The sequence below is a fragment of the Populus nigra genome, chromosome 3 (genome assembly GCF_951802175.1).
Source record: "Populus nigra chromosome 3, ddPopNigr1.1, whole genome shotgun sequence".
NCBI classification, from domain to species: Eukaryota; Viridiplantae; Streptophyta; class Magnoliopsida; order Malpighiales; family Salicaceae; genus Populus; species Populus nigra.
Genome location: NC_084854.1, coordinates 12,459,572 through 12,486,171, shown reverse-complemented (window position 1 = coordinate 12,486,171; position 26,600 = coordinate 12,459,572). Strand labels below are relative to the sequence as shown.

Below are 26,600 nucleotides of genomic sequence, written 5' to 3'. Positions count from 1 at the left end.
AGTTCTGCCTCTAAGGTAGTCATAATCCAGCCTTGGTTTTTTTCTCGGGATTTACAAGCAATGACGTTTTCTGCAGACAAGAAGATAAGGATTGTTACCAAGTGAAGAGGTAGCCACCTACTCAACAATTAGTCATCAAATCAATAGTTCTGAATTTTTGCCTATAAAAGAAAGCATTTGCCATGCATTTAGGCATCTTGGTTTTCAGATCAAGATCATGTTCTTGCTCTTTCTCTCTTTATATTTTTGTAATGTTTAAGTTTTGCTTTCGTTAATCTCTTGTTTATGCCTTTCATTTCCTTTATTATGCTTATATAATCATGTTCTCCTCTTGTTTATCCATGTTTCTCTTATTTATAATGTTCAGCTAAGTTTATTATGTCAAAGTGAAAAGGTTACACTAATGGTGTAAGAATAAGTATAGTATAAACTCAACATGGATTTTAATGTTTGATACTAACATGTTTTATATTTATTATCTTACTCACTCTTAATACCTTACTTGTTAAATGATCAATCTAGATTTGTGTTAAACAACCCTTGGTACAACACATACTTGGCACTTTTATAGCCCAACTGTATGGTATAACTAACACCTGTGCTATGAAAGGAACTTGATTTGTTGTTAACATAAGGTATCACCATGAATACCTGATAATATTTACAAGTATTAACATTACTCGAATAAGATAATTAATGTAATCATGTTAACAATTTATAATCCGAGTGGAACCTTCTTTGTGTGTGGTTTCCAGCAAGTAATAAAAAGAGTTTATACTATACTTATTTGAAATACCATTAATGGATCCTCTAACTTTGACAATTGTTTTATCTTTGTTTAAATTCTTACATCATTATCACATCTCAAAGCTCTCTTCAAATCTTTTCTTTTATTTATAATTCTATATTGTTCACCTCCCCGTGGTTCAACTCTGATCTTGCCAGGTTATTTATTACTTTGACACTCCTGCACTTGGGATAAGACATCAACTCTTTGATCGTGTCAAACATCCAAGAGTCAGGTGTGCAGTAGCAAATCTAGTGGTAGCAGGCCTAATCAAATCCTTTTGTAAAGTGTCTTAGCATGGAAATGAAAATAGTTCTTGAATATATGTATGAGGTGATTCTCCTCCTATTAGCAATAGTTACTTGATGGACCTCTAGTTTCTTCTCAAAATCTTTCAATATTAAGTCAATACAATGGGCAACACATGGTGTCGAAAACAATCCTTTTCTTTTTCCCATCAACAATTGCCTTGTTGCTTTTATAATTTGTAGCATTGTTAGTGATTACTTACACCACATTTTCCTCTCCAATCCTCTCCATAATAGCATCCAACATCTCAAATACCTTATCAACAATCTTGGATATGTTGAGGTATCTACCGATGATAAAAAAAAAATCATCCCTTTAGGACTATTAACCAAAAAGTTGCAAATTGAACACCTTTTCTTATCAGTCCATCTATCAGACATTATTTAACAACTTGTTTTTTTTTTCCATTCTAGCTTGTACTCCTCAAGCAAGTTCATCGTGTGATCTATTTCTTGCTTCAAATACTTCTCTCTAATATCATGGTAAGATGGAGGCTTAAAACTTGGCCTATGCTTTGCAATCAATTCAAGTGCCTTAACAAATTCATAGTTTTTCACACAGTTAAATGGAATTGCACTAGTGTAGAAAAACTTTGCAATTTGTCGACATGCTTCTTCTCTAAAATCCTTTATTTTTTGCACATGTTATGCTTACCTTACTAAATCTATAATTAATCCCTTTACTACCTAGTAGGTGTTTTATTTTATTTTAATTTAAATTAATGTCCAGTATGAAGCATGATTATTTTATTGATACATGCCATGAAAAATTATGTGAGGATATACATCAACTTGCATAATAATATTCTATTTAAGGATTCTATACATAACTCCAAACATAAATAGATCAACGTCATTAAAAAAGGAGAGATACTAAGAGGAAGCTTTTAGTCAAGTTTACAAAATTATTTATATGTACAACAAAAGTTTTAAATTTTGAAGTTCGACTACCTAACTACTAGGCACGCCGATATGCGAAGGTCCTAAAACAAAGATTTATTAAGCATAGATTCGTATTACAATACAAATTTTCTTCTAAGTATGATGATAAGAGCACTCATCCTTTTTATCCAATCCTATAGAAGATTTCACGAACAATAGTTATAATTCCATAATGATACCACATCGAGGTATTTGTACTCAACATGAGTAAGGTCTTACTCTCAATTTCAAATCAATTAGTGTACTTTAACTCACATAGTTATCAAATATTTCATAACGATTTATCATTGTCCTTTAAAATATCAAAACAACTCAATTTACTATAGTTCTTAAAATGACTTGGCCAATAACACAACATTTGCTCACTTATTCATAAAACAACCAAAACACACTTAGTTTTCAAACAAATTATAGAGACTTCACAACATTGTCTTTGTCTCAGCAAAACCAACCTAATCCCATTGATTTTTGCACAATTCAGGAAAACAATCTCAACATTGACTTTCACATATTGCAAAAACAACCTCAAAATGTTGGTTTCTGAAAAACTTTGGAAACAATCACAACATTGGCTATTATACATTACGAAAACAACTTAACCATATTAGTTTTTTAAAAACCTCAGAAACAATCATTACATTAGCTTTCACGTTTTGTAAAAGCAACTCAATCACATTGGTTTCCAATAACTTCAAAAACAATCACTACATTGGCTTTCACATATTGTGAAAGCAACCTAAACACATTGGTTTCTAAATTTCCGGTTTATAGGTCGAACACACAACCAATCATTTTCATGCATTTCTTTCACTCTTTTTTATCACCATTGTATACAAAACATGTCATTTCCATAATAATAATCATTTATGAGATTTTAAACACTCATAATTAAATTTCATAAAAGCATGTACCACTTGAATTTATTTAGATGTTTAGATTTCATCATACAATAATTTCTTGCATGATCATAAACACTTGTTCTTTCAACATGCACATATAAAATCAATATTAAAAAGGTTTTCCCTCCTTATTTTTCATGTTTGGCCGAAGGTTTCAAGGCCTTGGTACTCATCTTTTTCTTCAATTTTTTTCCTTAAACACCAGCATGCCTCTTTCACTCCCATTAATATTATCCTTAATTTTCATTTACCCAAAAAATCCCCTTAAGAATCCTAATTTAAAAGCTTGTATGTTTTGACTTATGTTTATCTACACACCTTAAGTTAAAATTTTCTACCTCACTAATGGTTTCTTCTTCAATTATTTAAATTTATGTATTCATTTTCTAGGGGCTTACAATATATATGTGTGAAAATAATCTTTGACAATGCCTAAAGATAAAATATACTAATTAATGGTCTCTTTATAGAATAAGAGGTACAACAGGAATCAGATCTTTAACCAAACAATGACATACTATGGGGAGAATAGGTAGGTGATTTCCACCTTCTTCTAATTTTGTTAAATTGTTAAGGTACTTTTTATAAGGTACGTGTTGTTGTCCAAATTATGTTATTTGATTAACCATGATTTATAAAGAATATTGGGATTATCTTGGGCTATTGGTATCCATGTTGGATAGCCGGGAATGAATGATAACATTAGCTTTGGCTAATGTCATCCATGTCGGATATACGTGAATAGATGTTAAAGATTAGCTTTGGCTAATGGCATCCATATTGGATAGTTGGGAACAGATGATAAGATTAGTTTTGACTAATGACATTCATGCCGGATAACCAGGAACAAATGTTAAAGATTAGCTTTGGCTAATAACATCTATGCCAGATGGTTGGGAAAAAATGTCAAAGATTAGTCTCGGCTAATAGTATTCATGATAGCTGTAAACAAATGATAAGATTAACCTGCCTAATGGTATCCATGTTAGATAACGGAGAGTAAATGATGAGATTAACTCTGGCTAATGTTGTCCACACTAGGACAACCAAAAGTGAACATTAAGAATAACCTCGGTTGAAAGCATTCATCGATATGATGAAAGAAAGATTATAACATATTATTTCCAACCAGAAATCATGTTTAAGAAACTATATAAATTGGTTATAATTAGGGAAGAATCATTTACACACTAAAGAATTCTATATATATAAGAATTCCTAGACCATAATATATGTCATCAGTTGATTGTAAATAAAGTAAAGTGGACTACTGCTGCATGAAGATGTAAAATAATGTATTCAAGATAGACCTGATAGAAAGTTATTAATGTAAACCTACTTATTAGATATTAATCTTAACCACGACTACATACTTATTTGCTTAATTGTACCACAATTAATGTTTATGTACTTACATCAAGTTTGATTTGTAACAGGACCATCTCATAACTATGGTATCTAGCCATCTCATAATATGCACCTTGTGATACCATATGATCATGTAATAAACGACTTGTATTTTGTAAAAATGTATGATGTCGATATTTGAATTTATGATATATAAATTATAATGTGTTGGTAAACCTTATATTTTGCACATGGTGTTTATGTACCTTTCCTTTCTATAATACTATTGTATCTTACGTGTATGTAGTCTATATAAGTGCTTAAAAATGATAAACGATTAACATGATATATAAGTGCTTAAAAATGATAAACGATTAACATGATAGATGGTATCAAGAAATATACAATTTGAGAAGAATAGAAATTAAGAATTGTTACATTAGACATCGTACTCAAGGACACTACGTGACAACGATACAACGAAACTGGTTGGAATTGCTAGATAGTGCATAGTTTTGATACAATCTTCAAAGATCCTCGACAATAGAAGCAAACCTGTTTGAGCTGGTTTTGGGAGCACAACCCCAAAATCCTGTCGAGATTGCGGTGCAGAAATCTGGTGGGAAAATTCTAGCGGTGTATAGGTTCGCAATGGAGCAACAAGAGTTGTTTGAGCAAGCACAAAATAGTTTGTGTATGACAAGAAAAAGAATGCTGAAATATGCTAACCAAAAATGATGATTGCTAGAATTTGGTGAGGGCAAATTATGGGGAAGACGAAACATCAAGGGTTAGTGTTGAGATATGATAGACCTTTTGAAATCATGGAAAAGGTGGGGAGTTGTTGCCTATAGATTAAAGCTGCCCAAATAGCTCTTCATCCTACTTTTCATACTTGAGACCTTTTCATGAAGACCAAGAGGATCCAAAACGAAGTAAGTCGCAAAGAGCTTCTCCTACGATTCACAAACAATTTGACGATGGTATTGTCAAGATCATGGATCATCATTGACTTGGCTAACATAGAAAGAATTAACGAACTAAGTTTTTAGTAAAATGAAAGAAAAATACAAAGGTTTAGTAGGAGGACACCAATTTGTGGCAATTCAAAGACCAGGTGCAAGAATACCTCACTTCTATTCCGACTAGGACGTCAAACTCTTCTGGTGGGGGTGGTTTGTTAGAGCTCTAGGCGCAAGGACACACCAATGAATGCACACCACCTAAAATTCAACAGCAATGGACAACGACAACCTTGCATAGACATTGATGAATTTAACAAGTAGCGTGCAACGGTTTATGCAAGTCATTAAGCTCTTGACTTGGTATGGACGTGGGGCTTGGATCATGAACCTTTAAAACTGGCAGCGAACACAATAGAAGCTAGCAGTTGGGATTGCCAAATGGACATGTAGATCGTGGGTTAGTGGTGGTAGTTATGGACATCCAGATCATGAGAGACTGGGGGCTGAACATGGGGGAGAAAAAGCCCCACTATGTCCTAAAAAATAAGGATGATGGTTATGCCTTGCAACTCACATATCTTTGTCTATAAATAGACTGCAAAGCCTTAACTGTGTAGCATGCAATCTTTATGCATAATACACACACACATATTTATATTGTGTAATCATTTGTTTACAAGATTAATAAAGGTTGAAAGATCTTCTTGTATCCTTAGTGTGCTTTAAATGCAATTACTTGTGTTCGTTATTTACTTACGACAAAGCAATTGTGGGAACTTCTTTGGGTGATTGAAACACATAGTCGTAGGAAAACATGAGTGAAAAGGATGAGACTTATTCTCTTTATTTTTTTTAACATGAAATTGCCCCAAACAAGCAAAGTAATTTATCATTAAATACCACCAACCCAACCTTCATTTCCTTGTATAGTTAGGATAAATAGGGAATCTTTGTAACAACAAGGATTGTAGAATATTAAAAGAATAATTGTTATACTTGAAAACTATATTGCTGCTCATTGAAGATTCTATAGAACTAAGAAACTCTAAAAAATAAGCTGCTGATTATACTTGTATCATTAGGAAAAGAATCATTTTCATGTAAGAATTTCACACGTCAAAAGGCAACAACTAGAAAAATCCATACAAAAACCTTCTAATATGTACTATGATGCCTTTTCAAACTTTGATTAACTTGAACTTTTAACCTAATATAGAAAAATAAATTTGAAAAATTTTAGTAAAATTTCAATTTGATCCAATAATCGAATACATGGTTATGCTCATTAGCATGAAACCAGATAACATATAACATTACACTAAAATCCAAATTTAATTATTCAATCCTTACAAGAATTGTATAAAAAATAATTAGTTATCCCCTTTAATATAAAAACTTCTATATTAAATCTTTGTGTTTTATTATCTATTAATAAATCAAGGTCACTTAGAACCATTTTGGTTTTTTTTTTGTTTTCAAAAATTTAAAAATCCCTTTTATTGTTTTATGAAAAACATAAAAAAGCCAATAATCATTGTGAAAAACAGTAGAACCAGATACCGTGGTTTTCAAAAACTGTGATAATGGCCTTTGTTTTTGCTTTGTTTCAACAAAAAAAAATTTTGATTTTTTTCCCAACAATATAAAATCAAAAACAGAAAATAAATAATACCAAATGACCTTTTAATCTTTCGTTTAGTTTTCCATTACATTTAAAAAAAAGAAAAAGAAACAAAGAAAACCGAATTCTATCTCTCTATAAACAAAAATAGAAAAATGCATTTTGAAAGGAATATTTGAAAAAATCGAACAGTCAACATGGTCAATGGAATAATCTATGAATTTTTTTTTAAAAGGACTAAATTAAAACAGAAGTAAGAACTTGGACTAGAAAATAATAATCTGCTAATAAACGGGACTTGAACTGGATATCGCCGTCCATTCCATCCATTACAACACAGCACAACACAAGAGAAGACAAGAGACAGAGCCTCACTCCACTCGAATCTAATAAAAGAAACCCCAGCTCCTTGGCACAAAATAATATAAATAAAAAAAATAAATAAAACCACTTTTTAACTTTTATTCCTCCTATTCGCTGCTTACCACAAACCCGTGTCTCTCTCTCCCTCAGCACAGAATAAGGGTAGTTGATAATAGAAGAAGAAGAAGAAGAAGATATATCTGAGAGATTTTGTTATTCAAATAGTAAAAATAAGAAATTAATTAAATGGTGAGGATAATACCTATGGTGTCCTCCTCAATTAGACCATCATCCTACCTGACTTGTTCTTCATTCATGTTCTGTAATACTTGTGCCCCTTCTCGCAGATTCGCTTATCTTGCTACCGGTAACTGTACTCTTCTTTTCTTTCTTGAATTTGATTTATAATTTTTTTTAGTAATTTGAATTAATCGAATTCATAATTGAATTAAATTTACATTTCTGTAGATTTTATAGTGATAATTTTGAAAGCTAGGGCTTTGTTTCCTTGCTTAATTTGTGCATTGATATGTAATCGTGATGCAGCTGTTCCGCAATCACATTTCTTCGGTTTGAAAGCTTCGTCTAAGATTTGGAGAGGAGAGAGTAGAACCATTGCAACTGGAAATATGCCACAAGCAAGCACAGCTGCTACTCAAGAAAGTTTGTTGGAGTGGGTAAAAAAGGACAAGCGGAGAATGCTACATGTTGTTTATCGTGTTGGGGATTTGGACAGGACTATAAAGTATGTATTGTGTTTTATCTCCTTTCTATGTTTTTGCTTATAGGAAATTGATAATGTTCAAGCCTCATGGTCGAACCAAAATGAAAAACCTGTCCTGCTGAATGCAGGTTCTACACTGAGTGTCTGGGGATGAAGCTGCTGAGGAAACGTGACATACCTGAGGAGAGATATACAAATGCCTTTCTTGGATATGGACCGGAAGACTCGCACTTCGTCATAGAACTCACCTACAGTAATTGTTGCAATGTGATTTGTTGTTTTATAAACACGATACTAGATGTCTCTGGTTTTTTGTATTTTTATTTTGTGGGTGCTTATTTTTACTTGTTTAACGCTGTCAGATTATGGAGTTGACAGCTATGATATTGGAGCTGGATTTGGACATTTCGGCATTGCAGTTGAGGATGTAATTTCCTGTATCTGAACTTTCTTTTTTATTTTTATCATTATTCTTGAAACTGCTGTGAAATTAAAATGTCAGGGCTATTTTGACCTTGCTGTCCTTTAGTTTTTTTTTTTTTTTATTATCGTAGACTGTCTGATGTTCTGATGATTCCCGAAAAAAATTGAACTAGGTTTTGTGTGCTCTTTTGATTAGGTTGCCAAGACTGTTGAGCTCATAAAGGCCAAGGGTGGCAAAGTGAACAGAGAACCCGGTCCTGTTAAAGGTGGCAGTACAGTTATTGCTTTTATTGAAGATCCTGATGGTTATAAATTTGAACTGTTGGAAAGGGGACCTACCCCTGAGCCACTCTGTCAGGTCATGCTTCGTGTTGGTGATCTTGATCGTTCTATAAATTTTTACGAGAAGGTGAGTAATTCTGGCTTGATCAAGCAACTATTTGCATAGTGATATTATTTCATGTTAATAGTGATAAATCTGCAACTTGTTTCATGATATAGGCCTTTGGCATGAAGCTTCTCCGCAAAAGAGATAATCCAGAGTACAAGGTAACTTGGCCTCTTTTTGCCAAGTGCATGTCATTCACCATTTCATATCTTGTTTATACTCCATAATAAATTAGTTTCTTAGGATCAATAATTAGGTCTGGCGTCCTTTATTTTTTTCCCAAAAGGATTAGGCATGGAAGAGAACAGTAACTTAACCTAACTTATGTGTTAGACAGGATATAGGATAAAAACAAAACATTTCATCATGACAGGAGAACACTCCCCAAGAGACAACAAGATTATTTTCATAGCTTTCATGGGGCAGAACCCATGGTGGGCTGCAATAAGTTACTGTTTTTATTCAACTTTATTGTTGTCTCCAAATTTTACTATCAAATAGTGGTCTTTTTCATTATAAAGAAATTTCTGCAATTGGTGACTTGATTCCTATTGAAGTCAGAACTCAAAAGTGGAGTTTCTGGCAAGATAATCAACCACTTCATTTTACCAGTAGTTGTGTTGTGAGGTCCCATACAAACATTTTTACAAGTCTGCAATATTTTTGGATAGAAATTTCTCATCCTTTATTGGGAGAAATTTGCGAGATGCAAAAAGTGAGAGAAAAACAAATCATCTGTCGTTGCCTAAGTTTTCTACTAAGTTCAGGTCTTCTATGGGGAGGTCTACATGAAAATGTCATGTTGGAGAGATATTTGACAGGGAACAGCAAGAACTTAAGGTTTTACTTGTTGCTTGATTCTCTTTCATGCATTGTTTCTTTGGATCATATTCCAAACCTTTCTCACATTCATGACAAATTTCCAAATTTCCATTACAACTTGATTTATGTATCTTTGAATTGAGTGTCTACAGTGCTTGCATTTCTAGATCAGTTGATTGGATCATTTAAAAAATTCTATACACATCCTTTGTTTGAAATCTAATTTATTGTTTAAACTGACAATCTTGTGTCTGCTACTGTCAGTATACAATAGCCATGATGGGGTATGGGTCTGAAGATAAAAATTGTGTGCTAGAGTTGACGTACAACTATGGAGTCACTGAATATGACAAAGGAAATGCATATGCTCAGGTGGACTTTTTTTCTTATGTATAGTGGAATTTGTTTCAGTGTTATTCTCAAAATACCATGGTTGCTTATGTGCCTTTGTTTCTTGATGAATTTAGTGGTACTTGATGAGAATGATTGATTGTTTTTTCCTCAAATAGTCTGGGATCTGATTTTTTTTCTTTTTCATTGTAAAAGATTGCGATAGGCACAGATGATGTCTATAGAACTGCAGAAGCAGTTGAAATTTTTGGTGGAAAAGTTACCCGAGAGCCTGGACCATTACCTGGTATCAACACCAAGATCACTGCTTGCTTGGATCCAGATGGTTGGAAGACGGTATGATTTCAATTTTTTTTTCCCTTTATGTTTCTGCCTGATGACATTTTTTGCTATCGAAGCAGTAATGTTGGAACAAACTGTAATTACATTGAATGATTTTATTTTCTATTATTTGTCAAATCTTGACAGTACCGCTGCATGATCTGTTGAACACGTTTCATGAACATATTATGCTATAGGTGTATCACTTGGCTTTACTTACATGCACTAACTTCTTTTTGAGGAGGATGTGCCTGTGCAAGACATGACTGCTAGAGTTTGCTTGATATGAATGATATAGGACCAGATAGCCAGATCCCTGTTAGGATGAAAGGTTGCTCAAATTTGACCGATGTCGTCATCTGGTTTCCTTTTTCTTTCAATATTTGAAACACTGGCTATGTGCCTGCAAGGCATTGTTCAACATGAGCCTAGGATGACATCTTAATAATTAGAGGGTTTGTTCTGAGGCTTGACCGACAAAAGAACATTACAAAACTTGGTTGGTCTTCAAAAATTGAAGATGTGAAACTTGCTTGTATTTCATCTGTTATCATGTGTATAACTGCATATTCAATTGTAAATCCTATTTTCGAATGTAAAATTTTCTGTGTTATTAATCTGGCTGTCCATTTTGTGTCATAAGGAATATTTTAAGGAACCCTGTGCATCTGTATTGTTCGTTTGGTTTTACAGTTATTTATTTTCTTTTGCAGGTTTTTGTAGATAACATTGACTTTCTCAAGGAATTGGAGTGAGTCTGAGGACAGCATCAATATGTCATATGCCCGCTTCTAATCTTGTGTCAAAACATTTGTCAAAATTTGTCTCATGTGAGATAGTGATCAAGTAGCATTTTGTAGATAAAACTAAAGTCTCTTTCACAGGGATCAAAGCAATAAACTTATTGGTGGTAGCTTTGCATTAGGTTTCCTCATTTTGTAGATAAAACTGAAGTCTCTTTTACAAGATACTCATGTTTGATCAGCCCGTTCTAAAAGTTAAGTTCTGTAAGCATCCGCAGAACACCTAAAAGATGTGTATTGTAACAAGCCATTTCTGAGCTGTTGTCATTCTCAAGATTTTCTACTGGTAGACGTTTTTACAAAATTTAGCAGATTGTTGCTGTGTTTTTGAAGTTTTTAATCCTTTACATCATAATTGAACTCTTTATATTTTCCCCTTCTACGAGTAGTGAATAAGTAGTTGCAATCCCCAGCACATTCCAAATTCGTACTCCTGCAAAGGGTTGGGCAAGTCACCTCATCCACCTCGCTGAAGAGTTCGAGCTCGAGCTGTGGCAATGTAGCCTTTTGTTGGTGGTAATCACACCTCCCGTGCCCCCCAATTCATTGAGCTCCAATGGTTAGATAGATTTGGTGGATGTTACATATTCTGTTTGTTTTTGTGTTGGTTTTGAAAAAATTAATTTTTTTTAAATTAATATTTTTTTAGTGTTTTTAGATTATGTTGATGTGATGATGTTAAAAATAATTTTTTTAAAATAAAAAAGATATTATTTTAATGTATTTTCAAGTGAAAAACAATTTAAAAAGCAACCATAACTACTCTTCTAAGCACTTAATATTATAATTCTCAAATATGGATAGTGCAAACTTTTGAAATAACCAATGAATTGTGTTCTAATTGGATCACATGAAATTTTGATATAACTAGTGATATTTGGATTTTAAATTATAAACCCTTGAATTTTTAAATTTAGGAGAAATTGAATAAATAATGAAATTATGGATAATAGATAATTAAATGAAGTAAAATGAGTAATTAACGGTGTAAAAGTACTAAGGAATAACAAAGATTAAAGTATGTTTTTAGTCATAATTTATCCATATTAGAGAGACAAATAAATAAAAAGAGAGTGATAAAATAAATAGGCAGATGAAAGACAAATATTAAGAGAATTAGTTGAAGTTTTAGTATGAAATTACATAGAAAGTTAAGAAGAATTACTCAAAAATAAAATGAAAAGTCTAAGTAAGGGTACTAGAATAGGAAAAGAAAAAAAGAACTTCACCTTCCATTCTCCTCGTAAACCCGATAATGCAGCCAAGGGTGAAGAGGGAAAAAAGTTCCTCTTCCTTTTTCATGATTTTTCACCAAAAATCTTAGGAGGATTCAAGGTTTAAGGCTTGAATTAAAGAGGGAATGAGAGTTTAAGTATATTAACTACCAAAATAAAAGAGAATTAAGAGAGAGAAAAGGAAAACTAGAGAGATAAGTGATGGCAATAATTGAAAAAAAAAGGAAGAACAGATAAATTTTGATTGGTTAGCGTTTGAGATTCATTTTATTACAAGGTAAAGGGTTCTAAACCTAACTCTACAAGCTCAATTGAAAAGTAGAAGGATTGATGCTAATTTTGTGAATTTTAGCTTCATTTTATTATAAGGTAAAGGGTTCTAAACCTAACTCTACAAGCTCAATTGAAAAGGAGAAGGATTGATGCTAATTTTGTGAATTTTAGCCGGGTAGAGTAGATTATATTGGAGGGGAAATTAGGAAGGAATCATGAAGGGAAATCATGTGGTTCAATATATAGAACCTATATGGCCAACCAAGAGGGGATAAATTAGTATACGATGAAATTATATTTATTCAAGCGAATTGTGTTAGATTAATGCATAATTTTTTGTGGAAGATGATTGTAAATGAATTTAGTTATGTTACATTAAATGAATGAAATTTTATGTTGTTGTGAATTGGAATTCTTGAGGAAGATTATCGAATTTAAAGGTAAAATTATTGAATTGTGCTTGATTTCTTGTGTAAGGGGAGATTTATGAATAAATATTGAAAATGGATCATGGTATTAAAAGAGGTTGCTGTGCCGATCATTGAGGGAAAGAAAACAAAAAATATGAGATTTTATAAATTTCTTAATAATTGCATGAAATTATTTTGTAAGGAATGGATGGTGATGACTCAAAATTTGAGTGAAATTCTTATGTTAGTATATGATGAAAAACATTGATATGGGTAACATGTTGGCACTTTGAAATCCATATGAAGATATGGAGTAAGAAAATGATGTTATGAACAAATGAATATTAAGGTATTTTTGGTGATAAATTTATTTGGTAAAAATGAAATAATAAGTGCTTAATGGCCGGCCATGTTTTTTTTTTTTGATTATCGTGGGTGTCCGGGCCAGCTTGCGCGCACCTCGACTAATCCCACGGGCCCTGAAGTTAACGACCATGTAAGCCTCCAGTGGCCATCATATGAGCAGCCATAGGGTTTGAACCTGAGACCTAAGAGGGAGCAAACCCCTTAGTCCCAAGCTCTTACCACTAGGCCACCACCTAGATGGTTACCGGCCATGTTTTTACTTGTAGGAGACGGAGAGATTGAAAATGAATTTATAATTTTATATGAAAAATAAATCTCAAGCATGAGAATAACTTTGAATGGAGAAATTGAATAAAAAAGGATTAAATGAATAATCTTGGCTTAAAGAGAAATGAATGAATTTAATTTAGTATTCGATATTAATATTCCGTATGCATGGATTATGTTTGTGTTTGGATAAGATAATAACAAAAAAATAAATAAATCATGTTGATATAGGAGAAATTGTTGAAGGGGTATGGCGAGCAAGAAATGTTAAATATAATCAAGTTGCAGGTAGATATTCAACACTTTAACCTGAGTTAATTATTATTAGATTTTTGTTTGTATATACAACCAATAAATTATGGAATTGATGAGATAATGGCAACCATGATGGGTTCGTCATAATGATTAATATCCATATAGGATTACCGGATTAATTGGCTTCCAAATGGGAATGCCGAAATGATTTGACAACCATGATGAGTTTGCTAGAATGATTGGTATTCATGTGAGATCACTAGATTAATTAGCTTCCAAATTAGAATGTCAAAATAATTTGACAACCATGATAGGTTCGCTGAAATGATTAGTATCCATATAGAATTATCAAAAGGCTTCCAAATAAAAATGCTAGGATGATTTGGCAACCATGATAGGTTTGCAAGTATCCATGTTGAATTATCAGATTAATGAGCCTCTAAATGAGAATGCTGAAGTGATTAATCATTGCAAGAGTATTTTTTAATTTTTCACACATCAAGTAAGGAAGGTTTGGAAGTGATAATAGATTAAATGAGATAATTTAGCAGATGAGTGGTTTAATGATTAAATTGAATAAATTGAACCATGATTTTAAGAAGAAATATTGCAAGTTTATCCAAAAATATTAAAGTTAACTCTTAAAACTCAAGGTCTAAGCAAATGACATTGATATTTTATTTTAGATGCTTCGTAGGCTTGCTAAGAGTAGTTAATAATTATCGCTTCTTTGATTTAGTATTTATGTAGACATTGCATATAATTTGGATGATGAATTTGTTTGATTGTAATATTTGAAGTACTTACATTTGGAATTATGCAAACATAAAAATTAAGTGTTTAACATGTGCATTGAGTTTTACTTATGTATTATAGGAATAAATTAATTTGTGTAGTTTAGTGATAATATTGTGGTAGAATCTAATTATAAATGACATAATGCTTCTTCATTATTGTTAATGTGTAATATTGAGAACGAAGGAGAAGATGTGTTGATGAGATGGAGAGATGATCTATTTAGCATGCTTTGCTGTCTGTATACATGAACCTTAGATTGTTCTTAGTTTAATATTGTCCTGTTTTAAAATCTTCACAATCTGCAATTAAAATCAAACTTTATATCATATACATTGCATATCTGGGAATAATTGTTCAAATCAATTATTACTTTTAATTGAATTGAACGGAAACAATGAAATTGGTAGCAGCATCATGAAACATAAAGGCCAAGAAGAAAAAAGAAGAAAAATCAACGACTTCAAAGCAAAAAGAGCGAAGCAAAATTTATTTTTCCATTGAATGCTGATGGCAGGAAAAGTAACTGGAGTTGCCGGGATATTTATTTTTAGAACTGTGGCTTAAAACATTCCGGTGGTGTTTTTCCATTGAACCTCTTAGTGTCTTTGCAGTAGTCGTAGATCATGTAGTTATCTCTGACCCACGTCAACTGTCCGAATTTGGCATTGCTCAACTTGCTATAGGTGGGGGATGTCCACCAGTTAGCTGCGGTGTTGGAAGCACATTGACTGATGCTAACTGTTCCCTTCCACTTGCAAGCCCTTGCCCTAAAACTGCGGTATCTTGCTATGAATGGTGCAACTTTCCAATCAATCTTAACTCGCCCACCTTGAGTTGCCCAGATATCAGCATTCCACAAGCTGGAGTAAACCCTCATGCCCTGTTTGTTTGGGTAAGCAATCCCTTCATTTTCGTAGTTGCGGAATACGCGAATTGGCACACTATCAACATACCACCTGAAAGTGCAGTGATATATATTAAGTTAGGTACCTTCTGGATTATCTAGCAATTGGATGGCAGGTCTGGAGGGTGTAGTGAAGTAATTAAGCTGGGACAATAAAAGTCTAACGAAAGCTTTGCACAAAAGTAGCTTAATTGAATGTTGAGGCATGCTAGTGTCTTTTCTTTCTCCGTTTCCTCTACTTTTCATAGCATCATCATTATTTTTTCTTTTGTAAATAAGTAGTGGATATTTGATCATACTTCTGTAAGTAATGACACATAAGGGCAATGTTATGGAAGAACAGAAATGGTCTGCTAGCTTACACAACTTCAGTAGGATTCCAATGTATAGTGTAGTTATGGAAATCAGCAGTTGGGTCAAACCAGGGGCGGAATTGCTGCTCCCTGCTTCCATTTCCTTGAGTGTAGATGTTTGTGTGGATGGTGTATGGCTGTCCCGATGCATTCCCTAAGAACTCGAAGTCTATTTCGTCATGTCTGTCTCCAGAAGAGGATATCTGCACAAATTCATTATGGAGTTTCACGATTTAGTAATTTTCATGTGTCAGTGTTCTATTATGGTCCATTTTGCTTAGTCTTTTCATCTCAACTTCATTTAGACATTGATCTATAGTTGGTGTTAAGCTTAGAGATATTCAAACGTGATATTAAAATGATTGGCCATAACTAGGTCTTCCTAATTGGTTGTGATTGCTCATTTTTCTGCATGTGTCTCTTAAGAGTCCCAATTATGAAGTAATAGTCGAATTTTTTAAGCTTGAAACGATGAACATTGTTTATGTTATACAGTGGCCTTGTATTGTATGTAGGTAAAATTATTGCACTTACGTAGTAGGCTGTGACAGTTCCGGCTGAGTTCCCAGGCACCAGCTTGATTAACATTTGAATGCTTCCAAATAGGAATGGACGCTTTGATTTAATACCAGAGCCTGAAATCCAAAGATATAGATTTACACAAAACTGATAATTGATGTTTTCCAATATCCATGTGATCAATTACCATGGGGTTGCGCTAAATCAAGGAAAATCTGAAGTGCTAATCATAAAAAGCCAATAATTTGATGAAAAAGCAAATCATTACCAGAAGTTTGATCCAACACAAGTTGAAGATCGTCGCCATTTCCCAGTATTGCCGAATGATGGGCACCCCAGTAGAAATACATGCTGTTGGAGAATTTGGCATTAACTGCACTTGGATCAAATGCTACTGCAAAGATGAATAGAGCCGCCAACAAAGTTCGTAAACTTGACATTTCAACCCCAACGCAGAAGTTTCGTCTTTGAGTTTAGCAAATACTAGGAGTTGAAATGGGATGCTTTTGACAGCAGCCTTCGATGCCTTTATATAGCCTCTAACCTGCAAATGTTCCTTGCTAAGAAAAACTTAAGTTTGATAATTATTTTTTTATTTAGTTTAAAAATATATTGACTCTGTCTTGGTGGTTGACATTCACAATTTGTATTAGTTCAAAACATATACTGTCTAGGTGAAAGGAGGTCTGTCAAATTAAGTTATGCTTCCCATGCATGAGGTCGATACGCATTCCCTGTAACATGCGCAGCCGGATTGGAAGAATATCTTTTTGTGTGTTTCTTTTCCCTTTTCTTTCTCTCTCATACTATGAGATTAAGACCTACAATAGTTACAGCCTGTATAATTATTTCAGTCCGAAAAGTTCAGACACATAATTTTATTGCATTTATGAGAACAAACAAAATTTGTGTTTACCAAGATTCTGATGGTGTTAGGAATGTTGATGTCAGGAGGGCATGTGATCATCGAGGTTAGGTAATGGATTGATGAGGACTCAGCAGCTTTTTGGACGCGGTTGCAGTAGGACCAGGCAGGCATCGTGCGTGACACTAATATGTAGGAGAGCTAGCTTGGCCAGCCTAGCTGTGATGTGCACGTCCACACCTATGAGGAATGTTAAATGCTACACTACTAAAAAATGGAGTAATTAGCAACGGACGATTCCGTTGCAAATAAAACTAACATCCGTTGCTAAAACAATTTAGCAACGGAATCAGCAAAGGCACAAATCGAATGCAGATTTGTCGTTGCTGATTTTTTTGCAACGGATTTGTCCGTTGCTGATTTGGCAGCAACGGAAAATCCGTTGCTGACATTTAGCAACGGATAATCCGTTGCAAAACTAGCAACGGATTATCCGTTGCTGCCAAATCAGCAACGGACAAATCCGTTGCTCATTTTGTGAATCAGCAACGGATTCTCCGTTGCTGATTCATGCATTTTGTTTTTTTATTAAATTAATTTTTATTTATTTATTAAAATCACTTTTAATTTATTTATTTAATTATTTATCAATAATTTAAAAATTGTAGAATATATATAACCAACATAAATTAATTAATATTAAAACTAATTATATCATTAATAAAAAACAAAATAAAAATAATATTCATATTATAAAAATTTAGTTAAACTTGCATTAATACAATTAAGTTCAAATACAATAAAAAAAAACAACAAAAAATACAATCATGGTGCTGGTTGCGAAGACGAACCATGATATTGTGGATCAACAGAAGATTGAGCAGGATATAAAGGTCGAGGTGTAGGTCTAAAAATTGGTTGAAATGCAGGACCCATAGGTGTCATTATCTGAGGAGCCATAGGTGGCGGTATTGATGGAGTCAAAGGTGGTGGCATACCTTGATCAATATTTGATGTCCCACCATGGTATCCAAGATTGTTCACAAGATATTCTTTCATGGAATCCATCTGCCGTTTCATTTCAAGAATAAAATCATCTTTTTTCTTTATCTCCTCTTCTTTATCCTTTATCTCCTTTTGCAATGCTCGATACGATGAACTGGGATATGATGACTCCACCGAGTAGGAATGTGATGAAGAGCTTGTACTAACTTTTGATTTTGGCATACGAGGTGCACCATATACCCTACCCTTTGTAACTCCTCCTGAAGCCACACACCAAGCTGCTCCATCAAATGAAGGATGATTTTCCCAATCAGTTCCATACTTTGAAATCATCTCCATTTTATAATTTTCCTACAAATAAAATACATGCAACAATAAATTAATTTGAATGTTGAATAATACTTAAGTTATATTAAGAAATAATCAAATAAAAATACATACAACCACTTTTTTAGACTTGTTGTCGATAAAGCTACCAGATTGCTTAGTACTTTGATGCAAAGCTGTAAAGACATCATCCCATGGAGGTTCTTTTCCACCAGCTTCCTCTTGCTTTCAAGATTAATAAATATTATAAAATATAAATATACAAATTTTAATTTATTATCTTAAGCATTAAAAAAAAATCCTTACCATGTTAGCTCGATATGATGCAAATGACACTGTTCCTCCAGAATGAGTGCTTATTTTGCCATCTGTTTTGGTTAATCGATTCCTCCTAGCAGATTCAGATCTCCTTTGAAATTCAGGGGTGGACAAAAAATCTTTGATCATTTGATTCCAGTCATCATTGTTTATCCAGGCAGGACCTTTATCAAGACAATCTATAATATTTGTAGTGTTTTCTTTTGACATGGCTTTCTTGCGAGCTCGGGTCAATTGTTGATTCAAAGCTATCCTAGCCTTATCTTCCCAAATATTACGAACAATCGACTCATCTTCCTCAGGAAAGGAATATTTTTTCTACCAAATAATATATATACCAAGTAAAAAGAGTGCACAAAATTTCAAATTATATAAATAATTAATCATATTGTGTTATCTTGTTCAGAATTTGCAAGATGATATAATAACTAAAGAAATTAAATGATATTAAAGAGTAAACAAGAAATAAGAACAAATTATAACACAAATTATAACACAGTTTGTATAAAAACAGTAAATGACATGTAGAAAAATTGCATGAACAAAGGAAGCTGGATGCATTAAATGATATTCCATGTAAATGACATGTAGTATAAGAGCACAAGACCTCAAAAGGACAAAGCATTAAGGAGACCATATTAAATAATAGTAAGAACGCAACACACCGCTTTCGTGCCAAGAAGAACCCAAAGGCTGATTAATTATTGAGGAAGATAACTTGATGCCACGCTTAAAAACCTAAGCCATCATATTGAACAAAGTCATGTCAGGACCCAGAAATTAAAAAAAAAAAAAGCCAAATAACAAAGCAAGCATTAGGTACTGTAACAAAATGAGTAAATATTACAGATTTTTATCCAAAATTCAATAGCTGAAGCATACATATAGATGATTCATATAGCCAGTTCCAAACTCCCTATTATATCTAGAATGCCTTTGAGTTGAAAAAAATAAAATAAGAAAATTGTTAAATTAAGGAAATTTTTAAAAACAGAGAAAGAATATTAAAAAAAAATAAAAGAAATTAAATAGTGAAATTACTATATTTCATGTACTAAAAAATCATGTCCCATTTCTTACATTGTTTCTCTAACTTTTTTAAATTCTCAATGTGACTATCATATTAAAAGCTTGCCACCTAAACCATTTGGTGATCAATAACGTTTCCAAATCATGCATGCTGACCTCAAGACAGGACAATCAAATGAAAACAGACAACATATATAGCTAATGTGGGAAATTAACTGATCACCATGCAAGGAGGAGGCAACCATGAATTGCAACCTCTTTCACTACACAATTCTGCTACTTATATATATAACAAGTAAAACAGCAAGAAAAAAAAATAATGAATGAAGAAACAAAAATAAAACAGCAATCTTATTAACAAAACACAACATCAACAAGCAAGTTTCCTTATATATATATAAGCATATGAATACATTCAAAACACCTAGGTGTCTGCACACAGGAGGAAAAAAAGACTTGCAGACATCAAAGAACACCCAGCATCAATAATTAATACATAAAAATTAAATTGGGGGTTTTGATAAATTTTCAATTAAACATGCATAATTTCCATCAATCACTCTCTTCCAGACACAAGAATTGCCAGCATTCAATTTATGAACCGTAACCCTAAAAATTAATTTGGGGGTTTTCATAAATTTTCACTTAAACGTGCATAATTAGGATATAAATCATGGTAAAAACATTTCATAAACCTTATATTTTCAAATTAATAGCCTAAAACCATTATTCACAGTATCGGGAAAAAAAATTCTTACCTGTGTTCTTCAGTTACAGGTGAGGGAGATGGATCAACACGACAGAATAACACCTGAGATTGGGAAAGCTAGGTTAGAACTGTTTAGTGTAACTTAAATTGAAACAAAGAAAACAAAAACCATAAATTAATTACCTGAGCTATCGAAGAAAACAGTGCAAAACCTAACCCGTTTACAGAGAAGGGGTAAAACAGGATGTTCGATGGTGAAATCGATGGATCTGGTGCGATGTTGCCATGGGTCTCTGTTTTTGTTGGTTTGCAGAGAAATATTGAAACTGTTAAGATGAAGGAGAAGAAGATGAAGAAAAAAAATAGGGTTGCCGAAGACGAGTGCGAAGATGATGAACAGTTTCGGGTAAAGGAAGATGAAATCGATGAAGAGAGGGTGATTTTTGAACAGTTAGGAATCGATGTTATTAGGGACGAAGAAGGATACTGGAAGAGTGGAAGTAAATTAATTTTCAGCGTAAATGGTTGTTGGATCTGTATTTCGGTGTGGGGGGAGAGAGTGAAAATAAACGGTTCAGATTTTATGCAATCAACGGTCTACATAATTTTAACATTTTAATTTATTTTTTTTCAATTAGCAACGGAAAATCCGTTGCTAAATTCAACGTAAATTTTGCAACGGATTATCCGTTGCTAAAGTCCGTTGCTAATATTAAAAAAATAATATATGTGTAATCCGTTGCAAATCCGTTACTGAATTTAGCAACGGATAATTCCGTTGCTAAATTCAGATGCAAATGCCCCCTGTTTTTAGTAGTGCTAGTTCATGCATTATATAAGTAGAGTTTCCACAACCCCAGCTTCTCTAGTACATATCCAATATGTATATACAGTACATACCGAAGCGTGTTTTATTAGCACTTGTAATTTCTAAACTTCCAATTCCAAAATGGGTTCATGTATAGGCCGACAATGGTGTGCTGTAGCTGGGCATTTATCACTATTCCTAGCCTGAAGATTTCACTTTGGAGACCAATGGAGAAGATAGGCATGCTTAAATGTTATTATCAAAGGAATCCAAATAGGGCTTTAGGATTGTGCATGGATGGTTACATGGCGGGAACTCATGTCAGACATCATTTTCTTCTTCATATGGTTGGTTTTCCTTTCATTGCTGTATTTAATTATCTATGGACACACACATACACACGCATAAATATGGCATAAAACCAGGAACTGCTCTCTTGGTAATAATTGTGGGAAAAAAAATGAAAAAAATAAAGAATTTCATTTCATAAGTGAAAAATTATCAGTTTAATTAATTCACCTCCCTCAATTATATCCGTCATAAAAATATTGATTGCACCATGGCAACAAAAACAAATTCATATTCCAACACAAAATTAGAGAAAACTTATAGAGAGAAATTAAAACAGTCGAGTCAGCTTCACTTGATCTGCACCCAGGTGGAAACACTTGGCACTCCTTGATAAACAACAAAGAGCATGTAATACCCAGGAGGAGCAACCTTACCGCTGGGTGGTGACACAGCGGTGATAGTGTGGATCCCTAGGAAAGCATTTTCGGCAATCACATCCTCCAAACCCAAGTCGAGGAGTCTTTGATTCATTGACACCCCATGAGTGGTAAAAGCAGGAGCATACATTGTTACTTTGATGTCTTTCTTCTCTACTTTTACTGCTGTTGATTTGATTTGGAGCTGGAACGTCTCATCATAACTAATCTTCTCTGGGGCTTTATCAGTTACAATCACAGGTCTATGCACTGCCACTGATGGATCCAAGTAAGGTGGGGAGAATTTCTCAACTCTTAATTCAGTGGGGAACATGGCATTATAAACGTAGCCATTGTTCGTGTTGCTTCCAGCCACAAGGACTTTACCGTCTGGTAGTACCACAGAAGATGAATGGTACATTCTTGGAATTATAGAGGCTTTTAGTTGCTTAAATCTGTTGCCTAACTTTGCTTTGGGATAATATATTGCTGGGGCCAAATTTGGTTCTCTGGCAAAACCCCATCCCGAGCATCCTCTCTTAGCACCATTGAGCATGAGGATGTCTCCCGTGGGAAGAATCACCATGTCACCCATAACACGGGGTGATGGCATGATTTCTCTCTTCCAGACAGGCTTTTTATCTGTAATTCTGATTCTTCCACAGTCTTGGAGTGCTGTGTAGAAAATATCTCTGCTAGCTTGGGTATATGCATCTTTGTGTCCGGAGCCTCCACAAACCAAGACTTCAGTTGGGATGACATCATTATTCTTGGAGTGTAGTTTTATTGGGAGCAGCGCAGACATTCCGGTGGCAGGGTAGCTGCGATGACCTCCTGGAAGGGCTGGGAACTCACGGACAACCTTGTTGGATTTGGGATTGAGCAGGACGGCACGATTATTGGCAAAGATGAAGAGGTTGCCATCGGTGGAGAGGTGGACGAAAGGATACAAATTGTTCTCATCCCTATCACTGGTTTTCTTGAGGAAGTCAAAGAAGTAGGACTTGGCATTGGAGTCTCCTTCTCGTGGAATGTACTCATAACTAAAAGCTTCGCGACCACCAACCACGATGAATCCACCATCAGGTAGTTCCGCTTGTGTTGAGTACCTTGATTGAGATAAGGAAAAAAAAGTACAACGTCAATTTCTGAGAGGAAATAAAAGTAGTAAGTAGTAAACAATCGTTCATGAAATGAAAAATAACATGCACGTACCATCTACGATCAGCAAGTGCCGTTGGAAATTCTCTCCAGTTACAGCCTTTACATGTCTCCAAGTATCTAACAGTGTTGGCCCCTCCTTGGAAACCGCCAGTGCCCACCAGGTTTCCATCAACGGAAAGACCTCCTGATGAACACCATGTATCTGTGTGAAGCTGTACGTAATGCAAGATTAGAAAAAAAGAAAATGATTTCAAACTGTTAGCTAGCTAGCTAGGAAAGAGAGTGATCTAGCAAATTAAATTGAGATTATTTTGTAAGATAAGACGGTATGTTTTTTCCTTTTTTTAAAAAAATAAAAATCCTTTTCACCTGTAGTCTGGTTAATCACATATAAAGAGACAGACGTATTAAGTAATTGGTAAAAATGAATACATACCTCCAGTGGTGTTAGTGCCGTTGTGGCAATGTCAAACAAAACTGAATGACAATAACAATCCTTTTCACCTGTAGTCTGGTTAAGCAGACGGCAATGCCCGGTAGGCAACCGGATTTCTGATTTCTTCCAAATGGTAGCATCATACATTAAAACCTTGTTAACTCTAGGAAGCAAGATTGCATGCATGGCAGATACACCAGAATTCACAGTAACCAACTCCCATCTCCCTTTAGGTTCATTAGGTAGACCCACATAATTAGGAAGAACAGAAGGTTTTTCGAAATCTGATAGTGGGGCAGTCCCGAAATCATCTGTGATCTTTTTCCTCTTATAATCTAGAGCATCTCCAAAAGGGTCGTTGAACAATTCATGAGGGCCTAAGATCTTTTTCTTGTTTAATAATACGTAGGCATCAGGCCTCAACCAAAGTTGGGCGTAACTGGAAAGAAAAAAGAGAGGGAGAACAAAAAGAGGCTTGAACACAATTGCCATTACAATTGCTGAGAATAATCTAGCAAGAAACGAAATCTAAAACTTTCGCACTCGGCGAAATGTTCTTTTTTTCTCCCTGACCCACCATTCTTTCTCAAGGAATTTATAGATGAATCGAGTTTGCTGGGGGGAGACAAAAATAGAGCTTTGTTCCTTATATTAAGAACAAACCTCGGATTGCTTTAATGTTTATGATGGAAATCTCTCTGTCCCACGCATAGAAAAGTATATCTGATGGTGTAAATGGATAGGTTAACCCATGGCTACTGCTAATTAAGGCTTAATTACTTCGGCACCGGTAAGCAAAAGCTCCAGCACATCTTTAGCTGAAATTACTAATTTAAGGGCAAGCTAGTATAGTATGTATATATAGTCGTCATGGTGCTTGTCAGAATCTAATATTTTCAAGGTCAATTAATGCTCCATTCTGGTTAATGAAATGATATTTTCTTCCAAAAAAAAAGAAAAGAAAAAGAAGATTACAAGCTGGTCGCTGACTTGCTTCTTTGTTTACAAGAATGTTGTAATAAACCGGACACTGCAAAATTCTCTAACAATTTTTTTTGGGTATCATTAATTAATTTGATGCACTAAAATTTCTGTAAGGTATTTTCGGGTCTTCATGGTGATTGAAAACTTATATATTTATTAATTTTAGAATTTATAAAATTAATTGAGGTATGTATAAGTTAGCCCGAACACTAACATTAATAAAAAAAAAAAGCTCTTTCAAAATTGATGATCTTCCAATTAATTGATAACATTTATCTTTTTTCTTTAAATCATAATTAAGATTTCCTTTTATATTGCAACAATCAGGTTCAACTTTTGATTTGCAATTTATCCCTCAACACGGTTAGACCACACAGATAGAGAGATATGTCCAGAAGCTCCACATGCATCTTTAATCAAGTTGTAAATTGTTCCTTTTAATTTCTGTCTCATCGTCACGGTTGCTATGCTGTTTCAAATGGCAGATCATCTTTCAACACATCAAGCAAAACAGAAAACATCCATCTTTTCTGTCCGAATTAGTATATCTACGTATGTTCAAATAAAATATATACCTAGAGACATTTCTTTTTCTTGGGATCAAGGGCGGAACCGGGAATTTTTCCTATCCTAGGCTATGATATAAGTACATATAAATTATTTTTTAAGATCAATCAATCACTCAAATATATAAATTTGCTAAGTTAACAGTAAAGTTTTAATTCAAATATATAACATAAAATATATAAAAAAATAAAATTCAAAATACATAAAATTCAAAATAAAAATAAATTATACTATCAAAGTTGCACCCTTCGATGTTTTGTAGAATATAATTCATTTATGATCGAATCCGAATCAATATCTTCAACAAGCTTTCGTTCAATGTAAATCATCAAAGAATCTGCTAAGAACTCCTCTTTTATTTTATTGCGAAGCACAATTTTAACATGTTCCACTGTCCCATTACTGAATCTATAATTTAATTCTTTCAATTGAAAATCTATTGTTGAGTTAAATATATCATAATGATAACGCTGGTAAACTGTCACTGAACCTTATTATTGATATGAACGACCTATAGTTTTTTTATGTGAAGTATTCATATGTGGTATGTCAATTTCATATTTTGTGTAAACAGATTGCACGTTTGCAAGAAGATCAAATCTGACATCTCTTGCATTTAAGATGTTAAGAGATTTTTGCTGCAAAACTCGACAAAGTAAATCAGTAGTCCCCATTATTTTATGCATAAAATATAAGATGAATATAAATTCAAAAGATTTCATCACAATCAAACAGATACCAGCTTTTCCATGTATAGAGTTAGAAGATCCTTCTTGAACCATACTTACAAGCACAGTAATAGTTTCAATGAAGTCACCTATAAGACATCATGGTTTGCCAACACTGTCTTTCAAACCATGATGTCTTATAGGTGACTTCATTGAAACTATATTCCCCTCCAATAGAAAAGGTGTCTCTTTAATCTCATTTTCCATAACAAGCTCTAAGAATTGCATTGACTATTGCGAACTTGTTGAACTGCCTTTAAATGGGAAAAAGTTTACTTGGTCTAGAGGTAATGCAGTAAACTGTATTGACAGAATGTTTATGTCGACTGATTGGCTTCAGCTTTTCCCATCTTCTACTTTGTATAGGCTTCCAAAGTATTCTTCAGATTATAGACTGATTCATTTGTTATTAGACTCTATGAATTGGGGTCCAAAGCCTTTCCAGTTCATGAATTGCTGATGGCTCTTATCTAATTTCAGGAAGGTGCTACAGGTCTTCTGAAATGCAG

At 33.7% G+C, this 26,600-nt stretch overlaps 4 protein-coding genes and 1 long non-coding RNA gene across 6 annotated transcripts; 1 reads left to right on the top strand and 4 right to left on the bottom strand.

Moving 5' to 3' along the window:
• The first annotated feature begins 7,231 nt into the window (after positions 1-7,231).
• LOC133690117 (probable lactoylglutathione lyase, chloroplastic) lies at positions 7,232-11,368 on the top strand. 2 transcript variants are annotated; one of them, XM_062110309.1, is made up of 9 exons: positions 7,232-7,599; positions 7,812-7,977; positions 8,085-8,209; positions 8,319-8,383; positions 8,576-8,788; positions 8,881-8,928; positions 9,854-9,961; positions 10,136-10,276; positions 10,975-11,368. In XM_062110309.1, exons 1-9 carry the CDS (start codon positions 7,479-7,481, stop codon positions 11,014-11,016), a joined length of 1,029 nt encoding a protein of 342 aa, XP_061966293.1. In that variant the 5' UTR covers positions 7,232-7,478; the 3' UTR covers positions 11,017-11,368. The 2 variants fall into 2 exon arrangements, with proteins under 2 accessions (XP_061966293.1, XP_061966292.1); XM_062110308.1 differs by having other exon boundaries at positions 7,779-7,977.
• A 3,579-nt stretch (positions 11,369-14,947) lies between these two features.
• On the bottom strand, positions 14,948-16,929 carry LOC133687838 (probable xyloglucan endotransglucosylase/hydrolase protein 26). Its single transcript, XM_062107171.1, has 4 exons — positions 16,713-16,929; positions 16,460-16,560; positions 15,935-16,128; positions 14,948-15,624 (listed from the first exon to the last, which is right to left on the bottom strand). Exons 1-4 carry the CDS (start codon positions 16,882-16,884, stop codon positions 15,216-15,218), a joined length of 876 nt encoding a protein of 291 aa, XP_061963155.1. The 5' UTR covers positions 16,885-16,929; the 3' UTR covers positions 14,948-15,215.
• A 1,115-nt stretch (positions 16,930-18,044) lies between these two features.
• Positions 18,045-19,415, bottom strand: LOC133688016 (uncharacterized). Its single transcript, XM_062107386.1, has 3 exons — positions 18,948-19,415; positions 18,756-18,866; positions 18,045-18,665 (listed from the first exon to the last, which is right to left on the bottom strand). Exons 1-3 carry the CDS (start codon positions 19,167-19,169, stop codon positions 18,135-18,137), a joined length of 864 nt encoding a protein of 287 aa, XP_061963370.1. The 5' UTR covers positions 19,170-19,415; the 3' UTR covers positions 18,045-18,134.
• A 174-nt stretch (positions 19,416-19,589) lies between these two features.
• On the bottom strand, positions 19,590-21,596 carry LOC133688121 (uncharacterized). The gene is made up of 3 exons (XR_009841110.1): positions 20,881-21,596; positions 20,747-20,799; positions 19,590-19,697 (listed from the first exon to the last, which is right to left on the bottom strand). It is a non-coding gene; the product is annotated as an uncharacterized LOC133688121 (long non-coding RNA).
• Positions 21,597-22,144: 548 nt separating this feature from the next.
• Positions 22,145-24,304, bottom strand: LOC133688463 (aldehyde oxidase GLOX1-like). Its single transcript, XM_062107953.1, has 3 exons — positions 23,813-24,304; positions 23,428-23,588; positions 22,145-23,321 (listed from the first exon to the last, which is right to left on the bottom strand). The coding sequence occupies exons 1-3, from the start codon at positions 24,302-24,304 to the stop codon at positions 22,145-22,147; spliced, it is 1,830 nt and encodes a 609-aa protein (XP_061963937.1).
• Positions 24,305-26,600: the final 2,296 nt, after the last annotated feature.